This window comes from Uranotaenia lowii, chromosome 3, assembly GCF_029784155.1.
Source record: "Uranotaenia lowii strain MFRU-FL chromosome 3, ASM2978415v1, whole genome shotgun sequence".
NCBI classification, from domain to species: Eukaryota; Metazoa; Arthropoda; class Insecta; order Diptera; family Culicidae; genus Uranotaenia; species Uranotaenia lowii.
The window spans coordinates 360,890,214-360,908,876 of record NC_073693.1 but is presented as its reverse complement, the minus strand read 5'-3'; the positions used below and the strand labels follow the sequence as shown (position 1 = coordinate 360,908,876).

The following is an 18,663-nucleotide window of genomic DNA, read 5'->3' as shown; positions in this document are numbered from 1 at the left end:
CAATGTTTTGATCCGGTTGGTTGGTTTACTAAGTGGTGAAAATTTCATCAACATTGCAGTCAGTCAAAGGTTATCGACGATGGAACGCGAAAGGCGAGAGAAAATTCTGCACACTCACGTAGAGAAACCGACGTGGTCAGGGGTAAAGATTGCGAAATTCCTGAAATATCCAAAATCGACTGTAAATTCGGTGCTGCAACGTTACCGGAAGACCCTTACGGTGGATCGAGCAAAACAAACCAGGCGTAAAAGTGGAACATATGACAGGAAGCTGTGGGCAAACGTAATTCGATCAGTTCACAATAATCCTGGAATCTCCTTGCGTGATTTGGCGATTAAGTTCAAGACGAACCACAGTACAGCACGACGAATTCGTTTGCGAGAAGGCTTGCAGTCGTATCATGCAAGCAAACACCCCAACAGGACGCTGAAACAAAACTTGGTTGCCAAAACCAGGGCAAGAAAGTTGTACGAAAAAGTGTTGACCAAGTACAACGGATGCATTTTGATGGACGACGAAACTTTCGTCAAAATGGATTTTTGACAAATACTCGGTAATAAAATTTTACCTTGCGAAGCGTAAAGGGAATGTTACGGGTAGATTCAAGTTTGTTTTCGCAGATAAATTTGTTCGTAAGTTGATGATTTGGCAAGGGATCTGTAGTTGTGGGAAGAAGACTGAGATTTTCATCACTGGGGACACAATGAATGGAAATGTTGGAAATGGAATGTCTCCAGAAGAGATGTTTGCCATTCATTCGGTCCCACAAAGGTCCAGTGAAGTTCTGGCCGGACCTGGCAAGCTGCCACTACAGCCGGGATGTCGTTAAGTGATATAAGGAGAACAAGATCGATTTTGTTGAAAAAAGTATCAATCCACCAAACAGTCCGGATTTTCGTCCCATCGAGAAATATTGGGCAATAGTTAAGGGCAAACTGAAGAAATGTGGCAGAACCATGAAAAAACCAGCTCAAATGGAAAAGTGGTGGAACAAGATGGCGAATGAGGTTACCAGCAGTACTGTGCAGAAAATGATGAGTGGTATCACAAAAAAAGTTCGAAAATTCATCCGAAAAGCTGACGAATGATTTTGATGTATTTTTTTTCCTTAAAGTGCAATTACATAAATTGCATAACTCTACAAAATTACATTTTTACTTTTGTTGTACGTTATTTCTTTGCGAAGAAATGATCAATTTTATCCGACCAGATTCTATTTGAAACAGACTTTATTTTTCTCAGCTATTAGTATTGTAAAAGCAATTCGAAAAAGCAACACATTCTCTTGTGTAAAACTTTCAATACACGGTTAAAAATAAAAATTTGTGAAACTTTCATTGAAACTAGTTTAGAGTGTCCGTTACAATTTACCCTATATACACCAAATAAGTAAAATAAATTAAATTTGTACAAATGCCATGGAATTCGACGAAACCCTGTCGCTGTGCTCTGAATACGATTTACATCGTGTATGGAACTGTTTGAACGCATACGGATTGAAATTTTTTTGTACAAACAACCTCTGTGGCATGGTGTAAGGTACTGTCTGTTCAAATTTCAGGCCATTTACTCAGCCCCAGCCGGGGTGGAAGTGCTTTTTTTCTGTTTTAGTTGCTGTTTTCACCTGCGATCGTTTGTGTTCGTGCGAAATTTGTTTGTATTGCGTATGAGCGAGCATAGAATCAAACAGTCATCGTAGAATCATCAAATTTGCACACGCCATTTGTGTAATGTATGTCGGCCTTGATACTCTTTCATCTTTTTTCGTCTTCTCTATTTTTCTTAAATTTAAGACATTAATACACAGTTTTTTTCTGGTCCTGCAACAATTTATTACTCAGTTTTAAAAATTTCGCTGAAACGCTGTAAAATGCATAAAATTATGTAGGCGCCTGAGCGGCTCTGTGGCCTCCCCTCAAAAAGGCTACCGTGTAACCTTCTTGAGCCAGAACCGAAACAGAGCTATGTCGGTGTAGATGGCGAACTTGCTGGCGTCACATTTCAGCGTGTTAGGATCGATCAGACCCTTCGATACCACACCCCGCAGGAAGTATTGATTTCCTCGTTTCAGCACCAATCCACTGCCGGAATCTCCATTACACGGAGCCGATCCACGACCGTCGGCACAGAAAAGCCTCGCGTTGCGTGGATACATTCGCAGCAGATTCAAGTTGCACTGTCTGCGGTCAACGATCGTCGTACGGATGTAGGTCGGAACCGAGGTACTTCCCGTATCGACCAATCCCCAGCCAGCCACATACCCCTCTTGGCCGACGATTTTGTTGAGATCGTTCTCACCCTGCCACGGACAGATCGGAATGATATAGTCCGAGTACTCCAAGGGGTCCACCAACCTCAGCACGGCCACGTCCGCATCGTTCAGATCGTCATCGGGGACATACTCGTCGTGCGCTATGATTGCTTCGACGTCGGCCAGTTTGGCGTTCTCCTCGAAGAAGTTGTCGATGTTGTACATTCCCGGTATCGCCAGAATCCGTTCTGGCCGGATGAAATCGTCAATATCGAACACACAGTGCGCAGCCGTGATCAAATGCCGCCGGGTGATGATCGTGCTGCCGCAGACAAACTTGGGACTGTGCGGATGGTCCCGATCGAATAGCGGAACGTTCCACGGGAACTGTCCCTTGTCAACCAGCTCGCCATTGATGGTCAGCCGCTGGGCGAAGGAACTCGACGGCTTACCACATGCGCTGAAAATTAAAATTTTCGAAGACATTAATCACTGTTATTTATGTTTTGTTCTTAATTTTATCGGCCTTATCGGTGAAAGGTGATGTCCTTTTTAGTAGGGACATCTTAAGATTAAAAAAATTTTCTAGACGAACTAGCTGAACCGGTGTGCTTTGCAACACCTTCCAAATAATATTTGTTCCTTAAAAGTAAATTTGATTTTGAAGTTTTTTTTTCGTTTCATATTCAAATCTGAATATTTGGCTTTGTTTCTTGAGTTCTGTTTTCAATCTTAAATTTCATATTTCTTGAATTTCCACAAAAAAGAAGATTTCTCAGTATAGATATGAGTTTATGAATTTCATTTGATGAAAAAAGTCATTGAACTTTAATTCATATAATTTAGAAATCAATCATTTTGTTGTGAGAATTCAAGAATTGACCTTCAAGATTTGTCATTGCTATTTTCTTAGATTGTTCTGAATCTTTGAGTATTTCTCTTAAAACCTACTACAATTTTTTTTTCGAAAATCGTCACAATTAATAAAGAAACAGTACAGGTGTAGATCTGAGAAGAAAATGCACGTTCTGCAATTGTGAAAATTATACGAATTTCAGTCGATTTGAATCGCGGATCCAGTTGAATTTCTTTTCAAATAGTGATAAAAAGGGAAACTTTCCACTTATTATTGAAAAGTTCCCTGATTGTGCGTTTTGTGACAGAAAGAAACATGTGGTAGGAGAGAAAAAAAAAACTCAAATTCCAGCGCCCGGTGGGAGTGATTTTTTTTGTGGCCTGCTAAGCTTAACTGAAAAAGTGTTAACAAATTTTAAAATCCGGAAGATTGAAATTGATCAAGTGATAGGTTAATCTAGACGGATGGAACCAGTTCAGTGACCACCATCACCTTCGGAGCTTCAAAAAGTGGACTCCTTCGTGGATTTAAGGACCAGTGTTTCCAGGAGGACAATTCAGGACAGATCAACAATTAGCATCTTTTATAACATTTTTGGTGAGCCCGTTCCATTTTTCACTTTTGTTTTTATTGCTGTTTAATTTTCAGTTTTATTTTGGAAACAATGCAACATTCGTATTTAAATTAAGTGTATCTTAAAGATTTCCCGATTTTATTTTAAACTAACATTGTTGATACCTCAGTATCAAATTAAAGTTTTCAAAATAAGGTTTCTCTAAGTTGATTCATGATGCAAAACTACTTTTTATTTTTAAAAAAATGAACAAAAAATTGAACATTATTTTGTACATGCAATGAAGCTCAAAAAGAGGCAAAGAGAAGAAAGAATTGAAAAATTTTCAAAATGGTATTAATCACGAAAAATAGTTTGAGAAGTTTTTGTCGGCATACCATGAAAAATACATTCAGTTCAAAATATTGTTTTTTTTTTCAACCATAAAAGCCTTTTGATAATTCTTTGATTTAACAGGGATCACTGTTAGGGAAAAAAGCTAGTTTGATAGGGATGAAATGTGGATGGTAATAATTTTCTTTCAATACTTAACTCAATATATATTTATTTAACTTTTATCGAATGCCTCGTAGAAGTAGGAGTTTCCTTATGAAATGTCTAGGAGCATAGAAGGTGTAGGAAAATACGATCGCACCATTAACCAAAATGGATCCTGATCTTTACCTTTTTCTAACTAACACAACCCCTTCCTTTGATACTTGAATATAGATTCGCAGACGTACAGACGGTTTCCATAGTTGGTGATACTTACTTATGTCTGGTTCTGACTATTTCAAAATTATTTTTGGAGTATGCAGGAGCATGAAGTTGCTAGTTGAACCTAAAGAGTATCAAACTAACATTCATTCCTTTTCCCCCATTGACTACTAGGACGTGGCCGGCGCCGTTATTAATCATTTAAAAAACGGAGAGCGTGAGTTTTGTACATTGAGAATGAACTGCTAATCCCAAGCACCATTCTTTTGGACTTTGTGCAAAATTGATGGCCTCGATTAATCACGGAATAGCAACCATTGGCGACGTGGAACTTGTTCTGCTTAGCCACGCCAGCGATCATGGAATTCGAAATGCGCATGAATTTATAAAAATCCTATGAAACAATCAAATAGCATTTCGAGTTCAATGATTTAAGGTGGATATGAGTAGTCAAACAAGCTAAGCTAAGCTAAGCTAAGCTAAAACCTACTACAATTTTTTTTTCATTTTTGTTTCCGATGTCTTTTTTTATTTTTTTTCTGATCAGTCTCCCGTCCTTTAAAATAAATTAGAAGAAGGGTGATTTGCCAATTGTTGCACAGCTAAGCACATGATTTTGGTGTTTATTCTGTATTTTAGTCATATCAACCAAATTCACTCGATTTTTTTTTGTCGATTGCACTCATACAGGCTTGGTCAACAAGATCCAAAAGTTCAAGTGTTTGAAAAAAGTGACATGAAAATTTAAAAAATCATTTAAAACAGCTTGTCTGTGCCCAATAGTTGCACAGGCAAATTTTGTGTCGTGTATAATGTTGTCCGATTTTTTCCAATGGTTGCACATTTAAAAAATCAATCAATATGAGATCGAATAGGCTGATATTTATTACGGAAGCTTATTATGAGAACTTCTAGTTCAAATGCAATCTAAATTTTAGACGGCCCCCTATGAAGGAGGGGGGGGGGGGGGGGTCTTCCATATAAACCGTTCAATGCACTTTCAAATTCCAATTCGGCCCCAAAAAAACACAAAGCCGCCGGTTTGAGTGTCTGGAATAGCATTTATCACCCGTGTTTTCTCAGAAACTCAAATCCACCTCTTAATTTACCCGAAGCCATATGAGTGGAGTGTTATTTAACCTAATTTGCCCAGTGTTGAGCCTTTTTCTTTATGTGTCCTTTCAACATAAAATTTTATGTCTTTAAAATCCCATAGAATGAAGTGAAAGGTATTTAACAGTAGCTATTAACAGGTGAAAAGATTAGAGAACGTGATCTGTTTTGCCCCCTTTTACCTCTATGAAGAAGATGCGATTATATAAAACAAATGTTTCAGGACTCACTTGGAAGTCGATCGAATACATAATGAATCTCAATCTAAAACTTGAAAATGGACACAACCACGCCCAAAATTTCCGATCGTTTGACTGATTTATGCTCATGATATACAATTTTGTATAAGAATTTTTAATTGATTAATTGATTTGAATATCTTTTTCATATAAGTGGGTTTATTTGTAATTAATGTAACCTCTATTGCATTTCATCAATCTTGAGGAAACAATCACATCACATGAAATACTTCCCAAGAGTTTTCAGTCTGAAAAACTGTTTTGGGTCAAATTAAGTTTCACAAAGCTATGACTGTTTATTTTTCTGGATGATAAGGGTCAAATAAAGCTTGACATAGATGTCTCCAGTGACGGCAACTCGACGGCAGATTCGAATTCCTGAGAAAATTGCACGTCAGATAAATAATATTTCGGATCTTCCGACCTTCGACTTCTAGTTTTTGGGATTAATAAGGGTCGTAGTTTTCCTCCTGTACAATATTCTGACAATATTAATATCAATATCAAGGGGATCGTTGTTGACATGGAATATTTTTTTTTTAGATTTGTCGTCACGAAATTAGAGAAACAGATTTTTTCAGAACAGCTTTTAGATTCTTTGCATAAAATGTTGAGTGGATGGTCGGGATAAAGGATTTTTAAATAATTCTGATAAAAAGGTAATCTCTCAAAGCCAATGTAGTTGAGTTGACTTTGACACTTTTCTGACAATGCAATTGCCCGACTTTCATACATACATAAGTTTTTTCAACGAGTTTAATAATTTCAAAACTTCATTTTTAAGATTTGACGGTAGAAAAAATAAACTTATGGATATATAAAGTGTCATTGAATTATTGAATTAAATATTAAAAATCAACATTGAGTGCAAAAAAATGTGATAATTCTGAGTGGAAAATAATTAATTAAACCCAGAATTTACAAAAATTACTAGTTAAACGTAAATATCCACTTATTCAGAAAAAAACATGTCATACCAATAGACAATTCGAGTTGTTTTAGTTTCATGTAGTCAATGAACGAGTTCAATTTTGTATGACAATTTGTATGCAAGAAGAACTTTTCGCATATACAAGAAATTCAAATAAGTTTGAAATGAATTTTGTTTTAAATTCTTGATTTTGCCCATTCTTAAGATTAATTGTTTGCCAGCATGAGAAGGAGCTAATTATTTCATGAAAAAAGTTATAACCATTTCGCAATAAAAAATCGTAATCTATTGAAAAGTATTGAAAAATTGCAGGATTTGCTTTCTGAAGCTTTCAATAATTTCACGACATGTTTTTGCGAAAGTTTTAAATCATTACACTTATTGGCTATGCAAAGCAGTATAATGCGATTCTTATTTTCATCCGGTTAACCAGCTTTCAAATTAGCTGGCAAAACACTAAAATTAAAAAACATTTACCTATTTTCAATTTTTTGTATGGCAACGATTATCATTTCTGGGGTACAAGTAAGGTTTAGTTTTTGTTCACATGCAATGTATTTCAAGAACCAAGAAATATTTTAAAAATACAAAATTATGTTTTTTGAACTTTCAGTACATCTCTGATGGTTTTTGAATGAAAATTTGGATTTTTCCGTACAAGCCTCCTTACTAATTCAAAACACGTTGCTATAATTCAGGATTTAATCAATCGTTTCAAAAACTTTTATTGCTATTTTTAGCTGTAAAAACATCCAAACAAAGTTATTGGAGGTATACGAATTTATAATTTTGAAATTTCCAAACAAATTTTGCAACGGAATTATGTACAACAGTGGGGCAGGAGGAGATTGAGCGGACCAATTGTTGCACGATCCAACATATTTTCTGGTTAAGTATGGATCATAATTTTTTTTCCAAAATCATGGTGTTAAAATTGTCTAACAAACGTTTCGTATAGAAAACTGATACGAAAAATGTTTTGTTCTGACGTAAAATCTTATTTGCCGTAGAAGGAATGCTAAGGTTTTTGTTAACAATGAGCACAAAAACCGCGCGAAAAAAACAAGAAAAATTAAAACTGTCGTAGGATACACACTTACCAGCAGAAAATATCACAAAAGCCTCATTTCATCAGAAAACATTCCGAATTACACACACTAAGATTGCATTTATCCCGCTCGAGACCATGATTCTCCGTATCACAGGAACACTGCTCAATTTAAACGAAGTTCGAATGAGAACTCACCCGAATCGCGGGACGTCTCATCTCTTCTGAAATCCGAGACAAATTTGCTACGAGAGCACAGGAACTCTGACCAACCCCGTGAACTCAGGACAGTGTTCTCCTGAATCGCTGTAGACACATTTCTTGTCAAATTTCCCATCTCTTTCTATCTTGTTTAAAAAAAACAATCGGATTTCTGTTTCTTTCTCACCAGTGCACAAAATAAAAACCCGCCAAAGGGTTCAGTTTGCCATTTTTCCTTGCGGTATCTGTTCGTTGCTGTTAATCAGAAATAGTGGACTCAAAGTGAAAATTTTCGTTGACTGCATGGTTGGGTCGGCATATTCGGGTGCAAGATTTTTCAACGCGTTTGCTGGCATGGGCCGGATAAGGATAAGGCGCATCGCTAAGTTTCGATGTCAGGCGGCGTTTTACTTAAAGTAATAGAAATCTTTTCTTTTTGTTTTTCAGATTGACAGTCTTGTCTGTATTATAGTGAAAATACCACCTTACAAAATAGGACAAATGAAAAAAAAAAATGGTAAAATGTGAGAAATAAATTTAAATACTTTAAACAATCATTGTGTTTTTTTTTTGTTTTCATGGGGAAAATAAAAAATTTAGAACCAGGGGAAAACGAAAGCTAATTTCACTACAAACCACAGGAGGAACACGTTTCGAGCCCGTAGGAACATTTCAAATCTCCTGCAAATTACAGGAGAAAACCGTTTCGATCCTACAGGCGAGTTTGACAGTTGTTTTCCTGAGCGGTTTTTCTGTCCTGAAGTCGTCCTGTAATTTCAGCTGTTGAAAATACAGGACGAAATCGTTCCGATCACAGGAGAAAAGATTAAGTGTGCATGATTCAGAATTATTTTTGAAGAAATGTTGAAAAAACAGCTGAAATATTGACAATTTAAGTCATGCTGTGCAACAATGGGTTAGGGGACAACGATTGGCAAATCACCCTAGGTGAAAGTGGGAATAATTTTTTTTCTCAATTGAATCATCTCGTTATCAAATCTGACTTGTACACCAAACAAAGTGAAGTTACTTAGAGATTGTTGAAGTAGATAATATGTTAGAACACAGAAAAAAATATTTAATCAATATCTATCAATAAAAACCACGACCAACTTGGTGCAAACCACTTGAAATTTTGACAATTTATGAAAAGTCTTACAAACTTAATCTTTTCTCCTGTGATCGGAACGATTTCGTCCTGCATTTTCAACAGCTGAAATTACAGGACGACTTCAGGACAGAAAAACCGCTCAGGAAAACAACTGTCAAACTCGCCTGTAGGATCGAAACGGTTTTCTCCTGTAATTTGCAGGAGATTTGAAATGTTCCTACGGGCTCGAAACGTGTTCCTCCTGTGGTTTGTAGTGAAATTAGCTTTCGTTTTCCCCTGGTTCTAAATTTTTTATTTTCCCCACGAAAACAAAAAAAAAACACAATGATTGTTTAAAGTATTTAAATTTATTTCTCACATTTTACCATTTTTTTTTTCATTTGTCCTATTTTGTAAGGTGGTATTTTCACTATAATACAGACAAGACTGTCAATCTGAAAAACAAAAAGAAAAGATTTCTATTACTTTAAGTAAAACGCCGCCTGACATCGAAACTTACCGATGCGCCTTATCCTTATTCGGTCCATGCCAGCAAACGCGTTGAAAAATCTTGCACCCGAATATGCCGACCCAACCATGCAGTCAACGAAAATTTTCACTTTGAGTCCACTATTTCTGATTAACAGCAACGAACAGATACCGCAAGGAAAAATGGCAAACTGAACCCTTTGGCGGGTTTTTATTTTGTGCACTGGTGAGAAAGAAACAGAAATCCGATTGTTTTTTTTTAAACAAGATAGAAAGAGATGGGAAATTTGACAAGAAATGTGTCTACAGCGATTCAGGAGAACACTGTCCTGAGTTCACGGGGTTGGTCAGAGTTCCTGTGCTCTCGTAGCAAATTTGTCTCGGATTTCAGAAGAGATGAGACGTCCCGCGATTCGGGTGAGTTCTCATTCGAACTTCGTTTAAATTGAGCAGTGTTCCTGTGATACGGAGAATCATGGTCTCGAGCGGGATAAATGCAATCTTAGTGTGTACATTATTGGTTATGTATGGAAGCATCCACAAAAGTTGGAAGAGAATTTGAAATTGGTAAATCATTTCATTACATCAAGACTCGCATGTGTATTGGATTTGATCGGATCCATATGAAATTTGTTCTAGTTTTGTCATATATTACTTCATAGTTGTATAGGAGGTTGTCCTCCTCCCTTTTTATTAGAAAGAAGTGCTCTTATAGTACAATAATTTGTCAAATTATATCATGACTTGTTAATCATTGTGAAAAATCATGTCATTACGTCAAATTTAATTAAGTAGCAAGTTTTATGCAAATATCTTATAACTTTTCGGGTATCGATATAATTTACGGTATTTTTATATGGGAGCCAAAACCAAACCGTTTTTGAATATTCAATCAATTATCTCATCATGTATAAACTTTTATGAGCAACGGTCTCTTGAAAATAATTCGAGTTTTGTCATATTTTTGTTCATTTTGTATGGGAGCCCCCGTTCACAAGAATTTAAATAAATTTAAAACTTGGATGCGTGTCAAATTTGATCAAAATAATTAAAAAATTGTTCGAGTTCTTTCACGTTTTATATGAATTTTACATGGGACCCCCCCCCCCTCCCCCCCTACTTCAAAAATGTCAAGCGGGTTTCATATAACAAATCATTTGAATGTGTCGAAACATGTTCAACAATACAATAAATCATTTTATGGTGTTCAATTTGTTTTGTAGAAAATTTGATGGATATTGCTTGAAAATTGAATAAGTTGTGCCTTATAATATGATAATTTTGTATCAGAACCCCCCCCCCCCCCTCCCCCTCTCCCTTAAGTCGGGGGGTTTTAAAACTTTTATAGAAACCATCCCCGGTCCTGAAAACGGTCATATGCCAAATTTTAAGATGATCTGTGATTTCCGAGTCTATAAGGAACAGACAGACAAACATTCATTTTTATATATACATGACCCATTCCAGCGTGACGTCACAACGTTTGCAAAACAATTTTTTGGTATATTGTATGTAAGTTTTACAGGTCATATCGCACATTGTTAAAAATTGTACATTATAAGGTCAAAATTTAATTCTCTACAATTTGAAACCAAAATTATTTGTATAGACAAAATATTTAACAAAATATAAGCCAAAGGAATCGTGACGTCACAACGCGCCTCTTTTCCCACTTTTCAGTTTTTTTTACAACGCCGCAATTTTCTGCTCTTCTATTTGATCAAATTTTATGAAAATTTCAGGAAAGTATCGATTCATTACAACCAACAAATCGCTGTTTTTGATTTTTTCAAATTTGGATTTCAATTTATTTTAGAGCGATTCAGTTTCGTGACGTCACAACGCACCATTTTTTTAAAGCAGGGTTTTGCAAAGCGTTGTGACGTCACGAAATTTTATGGTTAGCTACATGAAATAAATCAAAGAACAATCTTAAAATGAATGCTTAATTTACTTAAAATGCTTAAAAACTTAATAAATAATGTGATTTGGTGATGAAATCGATCCATCTATTCCCAAAAATTAAAAGGAATTAAATCTCAAAGGCCCATATAAGCAGATAAGGTTTGCAACACTGCTCACATCAATTTTATTCGAAGTTTTTTTGTGCGATCATGTGAATATTATTTAAGACAAAACTAAAACTAGGAAATATTTATTCGTAAAAGCGTTGAAATGTGTTTCTGAATCTTTTTAATCTTTAATTGCAAAGGAAAGGAAAATAAATGATAAATTCAAAGCCTTCGATCTTTTCAAAGATAGTTAATCGACACTAGAGTGCCTAAATCAGCCATCTAATGAAAATCATTTAAGTTGCAAGCTTAAATAGATCCTAGGCCTAACACAAAGTCCAGTGCCAAATTTGGGGATTGGCCCACGGAAATAAAGGGCACAATGAGCCTAAAATTTGTATGGAATTATGAGAAATTGGGTTTGGAAGGACATTCAAACCAAGTAATGCACCCATTTCTGAAGTCCCTATCGGCTGATTTGTTTTAATTATAGTCATTCACAAAACTTTGTCATAATCAAAGCTTTAAAATACTCAAATTGAAAGAAAAATTGGTTGATAAAGACCTAAATTATTGACGAAAAACGGTTTTTTTTATCCGAATATTATATGCCGAACAAAATCTTCATAATTCCATACAAACTTCAGGTGCGTTGCGCAACCCCTTCCCTTAGAATAATCTGACCCAAATTTTGCATGAGACCATGTGCTAGTACATATTTCAATTTATTTAATTTTGTAATTCAGTTCAAAGTCTCTTTTGTGAGATTTTATGTGAACATGGGGTTCAATTTGGATTTTCTAGTGACATTCTTTGAGGTAGACATTTCATTAAGGGCAGTTTTCTATTAAAATAATTTAATTGATTTTATTAATCAATTTTCTATGAAAATCTATTAGTTTTTTAATAAAAAAGTTAATCTTTAAAGTTTACCATGTTAAAAGATTTTTTGAATCTCATTACATTTATTTCATGGAACTTATTTTGTTTGAACATAATGCCAGAAAGAAATAGGAGCTACTAGTGGTGATTTTTATTCTAACATAGATATATGAAGAACTTGATCTTTTGCAAGATTTTTATTCAAATCACAGATCACTACCTGTTTTATGATTCACAAATAATGTTTTTCAAAATCGATGAGATTTTCATTTGTTTGATAGTTTGTTTATTCTTGAATCAAGCGTTTTTAAGCGCTGTTTTATATGTTTTATTAGAAATGTTTAAAAACAACTAAGTTAATGCAAAAAAAAATTTTTTTTTTAAAACCTGATAAAATAATTCGTTTATTGAAGCACATTGTTGTGTTGAACTTGAATAGAAGAAATACTATCATAGTGTTGAAGTAAAATGTCTTGAACGTTTTCGAAAAAAAAGGAAATACATTTTCGTGACGTCACAACGCATTCTTTACCCGGGTGCAACTCACAACCTGCTAAACCGATTTTCAATCTAAAAATTGCATTAAATTCCACTCAAAAAGTTTGAAGAGACCTCCAATTTTTGACAATATGTGAAATTTCAGTAAATCATAAATTTAAAATCAGTAGAATTTTCGTGACGTCACAACGCTTAAAAATAGATACCTTTATCAATGATTCTAGAGCGTAAACTTACAGCAACTGTTATAAAACTTATATCATGCTTACAAGATGGCTTTTCTGCCATCATTTTGCAGTAATTTTTTTGACATAGCTAGATTTTTGACAAAGTTATGTTATAAATAAAGAATATTAAGAATAGTACCACTATGTGTTTTGCTTGTAAAAATATGAATGATTGAAAATTACGAAAATTTTCTTCCACGGTTTGTTCTGAATTGCTTAACGGATAAATCAAGCATAAGTTTACTTTTTTTGGAAGTAGCAATTGGCGTTGAGGACCAAAAATGTGAAAAAGGGGTGCGAAATAAGAATAGCACCACTTGAGTTTTTCAATAAAAACATGATTATTTTTAAAAAATTACTGTTTAAAAGTGAATAATAAAGCTTCTACGAATGATTTGAATAAATAACTGCATTTTAAGGAGTTTTCCAGAATTCCAAAGGTTTTCAAAGGTATTATAAGGGGGTTTTAAGAGATCCTCCTTTAGCTTTAAGGAATTTGATATTTGAGCTATTAAACTTTATCATACTGCTTTATTTCTTCATTAACATTCAATAGTATGATGCAAAATGATGAAACATAAATTTGGGGCTGAGTTTAAATTCAAAAAGCAGGTTGAAATTCAAAAATACTAATGTTTTTTAATAGTCAAACACTATTTCTCAAGTATTAAGTCATAGATGGCAGCACTATCTTGCCATTTAACCAAATTCATGCCCATTTTCGAATATCCGGGATTAATCTAGGAGTGCTGGATGATTTTGGTCAAGAAATAAATACATGTACCTTGTGAACGCTTCGGAAATTCTAAGATCACTAAATCCAAAAAAAAATAAGAATTGCATAAAGGTAACTAAAAGTGGTTTTTTTGGACCGGTTATCAGAATAAAGTTATACTTTGCGATGGAACTTGATGGACCAGACGGCTAACAGTATTCTTGGTATTATTTGCAATTGAATCGGAAGTTGAGATGAGCAGGAATTTTGGCGGTTGTACATTTTTGTGCTGGTGATTCTTTTGCAAATCCGGAAAAGCTTTCTGCAGCGTGAACTTCCACAAAGCTGTGATGCGAAAATACCTCAAAATGATGGATATGGGCCTAACTAAACCTGGAAAATCAATATCGAGACTAAATTTGGTTTTAACTGCAAGATAGTGCTGCCATCTACGACTTGAAACTGGAAAAAAGTGTGGTTTACTTAACAAAATAAAAGTTTTTTATTTCCTACCTATTTTTTTTCTGATTCAAAGTTAATCCCGAATGTTTGTTTCATCATTTCACGCCATTTAAATGAAGAAAGTAAGTAGTTTGGTAAAGAATTACAGCTCAAATATCAAATTCCTTAACGCTAGAAAAGCATCTCTTAAAACCCCTTTTGAATACCTTTGAAACCCTTTGGAATTCTGGAAAACCCATTAAAATGCAGTTATCTATTCAAATAATTCGTAGAAGCTTTATTATTCACTTTTACACAGTAAATTTTTAAAAATCATCTTGTTTTTATTGAAAAACTCAAGTGGTGCTATTCTTATTTCGCACCCTTTTTTCACATGTTTGGTCCTCAACGCCAATTGCTACTTTCAAAAAAAGTAAACTTATGCTTGATTTATCCGTTAAGCAATTCAGAACAAACTGTGGAAGAACATTTTCGTAATTTTCAATCATTCATATTTTTACAAGCAAAACACATAGTGGTGCTATTCTTATTTCGCTCACTGTAACATAATGCCTTTTTTCAGTAAGTTATAACCTTAAGAGTTCGGACGAGTTCGTATAATTTTTTGAGTGGGTTTTGTTGGTCAAGTTATTGGCTTCCCATTGATATATAAATTTAACATTAGTTTTGGATAGATTTTTTACAAACTAGCAATCAAAAATGAGCTTTTTCCAGGAAAAATTGAGGGTTTTCTCGTCGAATTTTAAGTGTTTCTAGAGGAAAAAGCGCATTATTGATTGCTAGTTTGCAGAAAATCTATCCGACACTAATGTTAAATTTATATATCAATGGTAAGCCAATAACTTGATCTACAAAACCCACTCAAATAATTATACGAACTCGTCCGAACTCTTAAGGTTATAACTTACTGAAAAAAGTCATTATTTTGGATATTTTGTAGTATGTAGTATCTCCTTTCTTAGTTGAAATATGTATTTGAAATATTCTACAAAATTGTGTGTTTCAACATTTTAGTTTGTATTTTTTTTCGTTTAACTGTGTCTATTTCTTTCTTACCATTTCCACCATATTGCAATTTTTGTTATTTTTCAATTTAAGTAGTTTTTCTGATTCTAATGTTTTTTTTCATATTTGTTTTTCCACCATTTTAAATTTTTGTCTTTACTTTTTTTTTTGTCATTTTCATCTTTTATTTTTTGTCATATTTAACATTTTTATCATTCTTTCCATTTTTATCATTTATGTCTACTAAGCCAATTTTGACATTTCGTTATTTTTTTTATCTTTAAGTTACTTTTTGCCTTTTTCGTCATTTTTTTATCGTTTGGTTTGTTTTGTTTTTTGTTTTCTGTTGCGCCATTTTTGTCTCTTGTTATCACTTTTGATCATTTTATATTTTTTTTTTAACTTGTTTATGCCTTTGTGAATGCCTTTTATGCTTATCATTGTTAACGTTTTGGTCTGTTTTTCATGTTTTTTTCTTCATCTCTGGCGATTTTTTTTATTTTTCTGTAATTCATTATTGTCAATCATTATTGTTCTTTATGATTTCATTTTGTTTTATACTCATTATATTCATAGTTTTTCATTTTGATAGCTTTTTTAATGCTGTTTCAGCTTTTCAATTTATGTCATTTTTTTTTTTAAATTTTCGTCATTTTATTCAATATTTGCTGTACAAACTTCGTTTCGCTAGCAACTATGAAAATGTGAAAAAATGAAATGATGTTTTTCAAACAAACAAAATCTCGATATTCCTTACACTGAATAAAAAAAAAACCTTAACAGTAAGAGTATTCTTGTTAAAAAGTTGAAACCCCACCCCCTAAAAAGCAAAGTAACTGTTTCTTTCCTTGACTCGTTCTTCAATACGTACATTTACCTGTTTCATTTTCACAAAATTGTCGCAAAAACAGTGACTGAGAATAATCGTTTTTCATTGCATAGATATAAGTGGCCGTCTCTTTAAGCCCACATGCGCAAATTTCCGTTCCAATCCAATGTACAAAAACGTCTATATTACAAAAATAGTGAACAGGTAATTTTTATCTCAATCTTAGGAACTCTATAACGTCAATATCACTAGAACATTATTTGTGTTGTATGGACGACCCCCTTAAAAAAAGTTCATCCGAAATCTAAAAATAAATTTCATCATTTCTGGTCCTAATGAGCACCCATGCCAAATTTCTGCTCTCTAGGTCTTAAGAAAGCTGAGCCTTTTGAAATCAAACACAGCAAACAAACGGAAATTGCTTTTTGTATTATTATACATGCAGATAAAAACCAAAATATGAGCCCTAATAATCATAGCAGCTTTACCTACTAGCGATACGTCCATACGTCGCGACGTTAAAAATCATAAGTACGCATTGCTTCCTAGTAGATCTGAAGCATGCGATTGATGGCCTAAGGAAAATGAACAGTAAATAACATAAATAATGTTTGTGTACTATATTGAAATCGCCTACTGGACCGAAAAAAAGAATAACAAATTGCAAATGACAGAAATTTCGCTAGTAAAAAGTGTCGCTAGTAAAACTGTCGCTATTCGGATTAGTGCTATACACATAATAACATATGAGTTGTCTTCTTTATCATATTTGCTATGTTTGTAATTTATCTTTTTGACGTGTAAACATATGTTTTTTTTTTTTTTTGTTAGAAAAGCAGAAACAGTAGAATTTCTGATTCCTGGATATTTTGAAGAAGAATACTCACTAGTTTGAAGTCGGTGGCGAGGCAGTACTTCGAACGGGACTAACAAGCCCTGGTCTCGAGGGTTTGAAGGTCGCGAACAGCGGAGGTCTCAGCAGCGTTTTCGGGCCATCAAATCTGGTCTGTATCGGGGCAAACTTCGAGGGCATCGATAGATCCATCTCGACTCCACCATCCGCCACGAGATCCGGGTAGAGAAACTCTCCGGCAACCTGGGAAAGTTTCTGCGACTGCAGCTGCGAGTACAGGGTGTGCTCGAGATTGATCGTCGTTATCACTCGGCCCTGGGACGTTCGATAGCCGCTGCAGATGGTTTGCCCGTTCAGAGAAATCGAAACCACTGCCGGCAAAATATGTTGAACGGGAAAGTTTACCCGGTACTGGATCGGCAGACCTTGGATGATATCGTTGAAGGTGGACTCACGTGACTTCACCAGCGCGATCGATCCAACATTCGTCTGAAATGAGAAGCTTGGTTTTAAAGTATTTCTTGAACATTTAAGAGATGACGGAGAAATTCGACGTACCTTAGGCAAATGCATGGCGATCGATAGATCAACGATGAGTTTGGCAACTTTGCCCATCTGAAGATTTTTTACCTCTATGAGTCCGTAAACAGCATTGGTTCTCGGATCAATCTGATAGCTGAACGTATCAGGGCAAGGCGATGGGAGAAATCTGGCCTCGAAACAGCCAAAAAGTGCATTGATTACGACAAATATAATCAAAACGTTATAGCTAAGGGATCGCATTGTTTATGCTTTTAAATTTTTTGATAAAATCTTGCGATAAAAACCAACACCAAAACACCAAACCGAAAACACGAATAAAATCGTTAGAGCAAATGAAGGCACCTGCCACGAGCCGAATACATTTTGAGAAGGATTTGTTTCCCAATAGCTGTTTGCAAACAATGACAAACGAACGGATCACATTTTATCGCACCGTTACCAAACTGTCAGAAATATCGATCACAAATTAAATTGAAGCCTTTTTAGAGCATTTTCGGGTACCTAGGTGTGCCTGGAAGTTGGATTTTCTCATTTATAACTTGTTTTGCTTATACATTATGATTTGACTCCTAAAAATCTATTCTTATTTAGATTTTTTTTTGAAATTTTCAGTGAAACTACTCAGAAACGTAATGTTTACATTTGACACGAATGCCAAAGTGTTCGTAAAGTGTCACAAATAAACAAAAAAAAGTAATGCTTACATGAGCAAAACTTTGTGACGATAATATGTATAAATGATTTGTGGGCGAGATACTGAAAAATCCAGGGTCATGAATAAGATGTGGTTCGAAATCAGAAATTATGCAAGAAAGCATGAAGTTTTAAAAAATAAAGAAAAAGATCGATATCCGGTTCAAGATTCCAAACTTCATTCGATCCTAAGGGATCAAATTTTTCATCTTAAAAAGCATCTAAATTGCTTCAATCAAAATGAAACAAAATCAAAATGAATAAAAAAAATAATTGTTTTTAAATTTAACGAAATTCTCCTGTATTTAATGAAACATTTATACAATTTTTCATCAGATTAGAAAATCCAATTTTCTTTTGAATAAAAATTTGACGCATTAAGAATAAACAATCTTTGTCTTGGTTTTGGTTGAAGATTCATATTTGAGGCTCAAATTCTACATACATGATGTGAG

At 34.4% G+C, this 18,663-nt stretch overlaps 1 protein-coding gene across 2 annotated transcripts; it reads right to left on the bottom strand.

Annotated features, from left to right (window-relative positions):
• Window positions 1-1,826: 1,826 nt before the first annotated feature.
• Window positions 1,827-17,923, bottom strand: LOC129757231 (chymotrypsin-like protease CTRL-1). Of its 2 annotated transcripts, XM_055754382.1 has the most exons (4): window positions 17,858-17,909; window positions 17,531-17,681; window positions 17,007-17,461; window positions 1,827-2,712 (listed from the first exon to the last, which is right to left on the bottom strand). In XM_055754382.1, the coding sequence occupies exons 1-4, from the start codon at window positions 17,875-17,877 to the stop codon at window positions 1,926-1,928; spliced, it is 1,413 nt and encodes a 470-aa protein (XP_055610357.1). In that variant the 5' UTR covers window positions 17,878-17,909; the 3' UTR covers window positions 1,827-1,925. The 2 variants fall into 2 exon arrangements, with proteins under 2 accessions (XP_055610357.1, XP_055610356.1); XM_055754381.1 differs by having other exon boundaries at window positions 17,531-17,923.
• Between the last annotated feature and the right edge of the window lie 740 nt (window positions 17,924-18,663).

Bases quoted from the DNA above. Each gene is read 5' to 3' on its own strand.
- LOC129757231 (XM_055754381.1), bottom strand. From the start codon at position 17,755: ATGCGATCCCTTAGCTATAACGTTTTGATTATATTTGTCGTAATCAAT. The intron at 17,462-17,530 runs GTACGTCGAATT...TTCTCATTTCAG, and splicing joins TCGCCATGCATTTGCCTAAG to ACGAATGTTGGATCGATCGC. The intron at 2,713-17,006 runs GTGAGTATTCTT...TTTAATTTTCAG, and splicing joins TCGCCACCGACTTCAAACTA to CGCATGTGGTAAGCCGTCGA.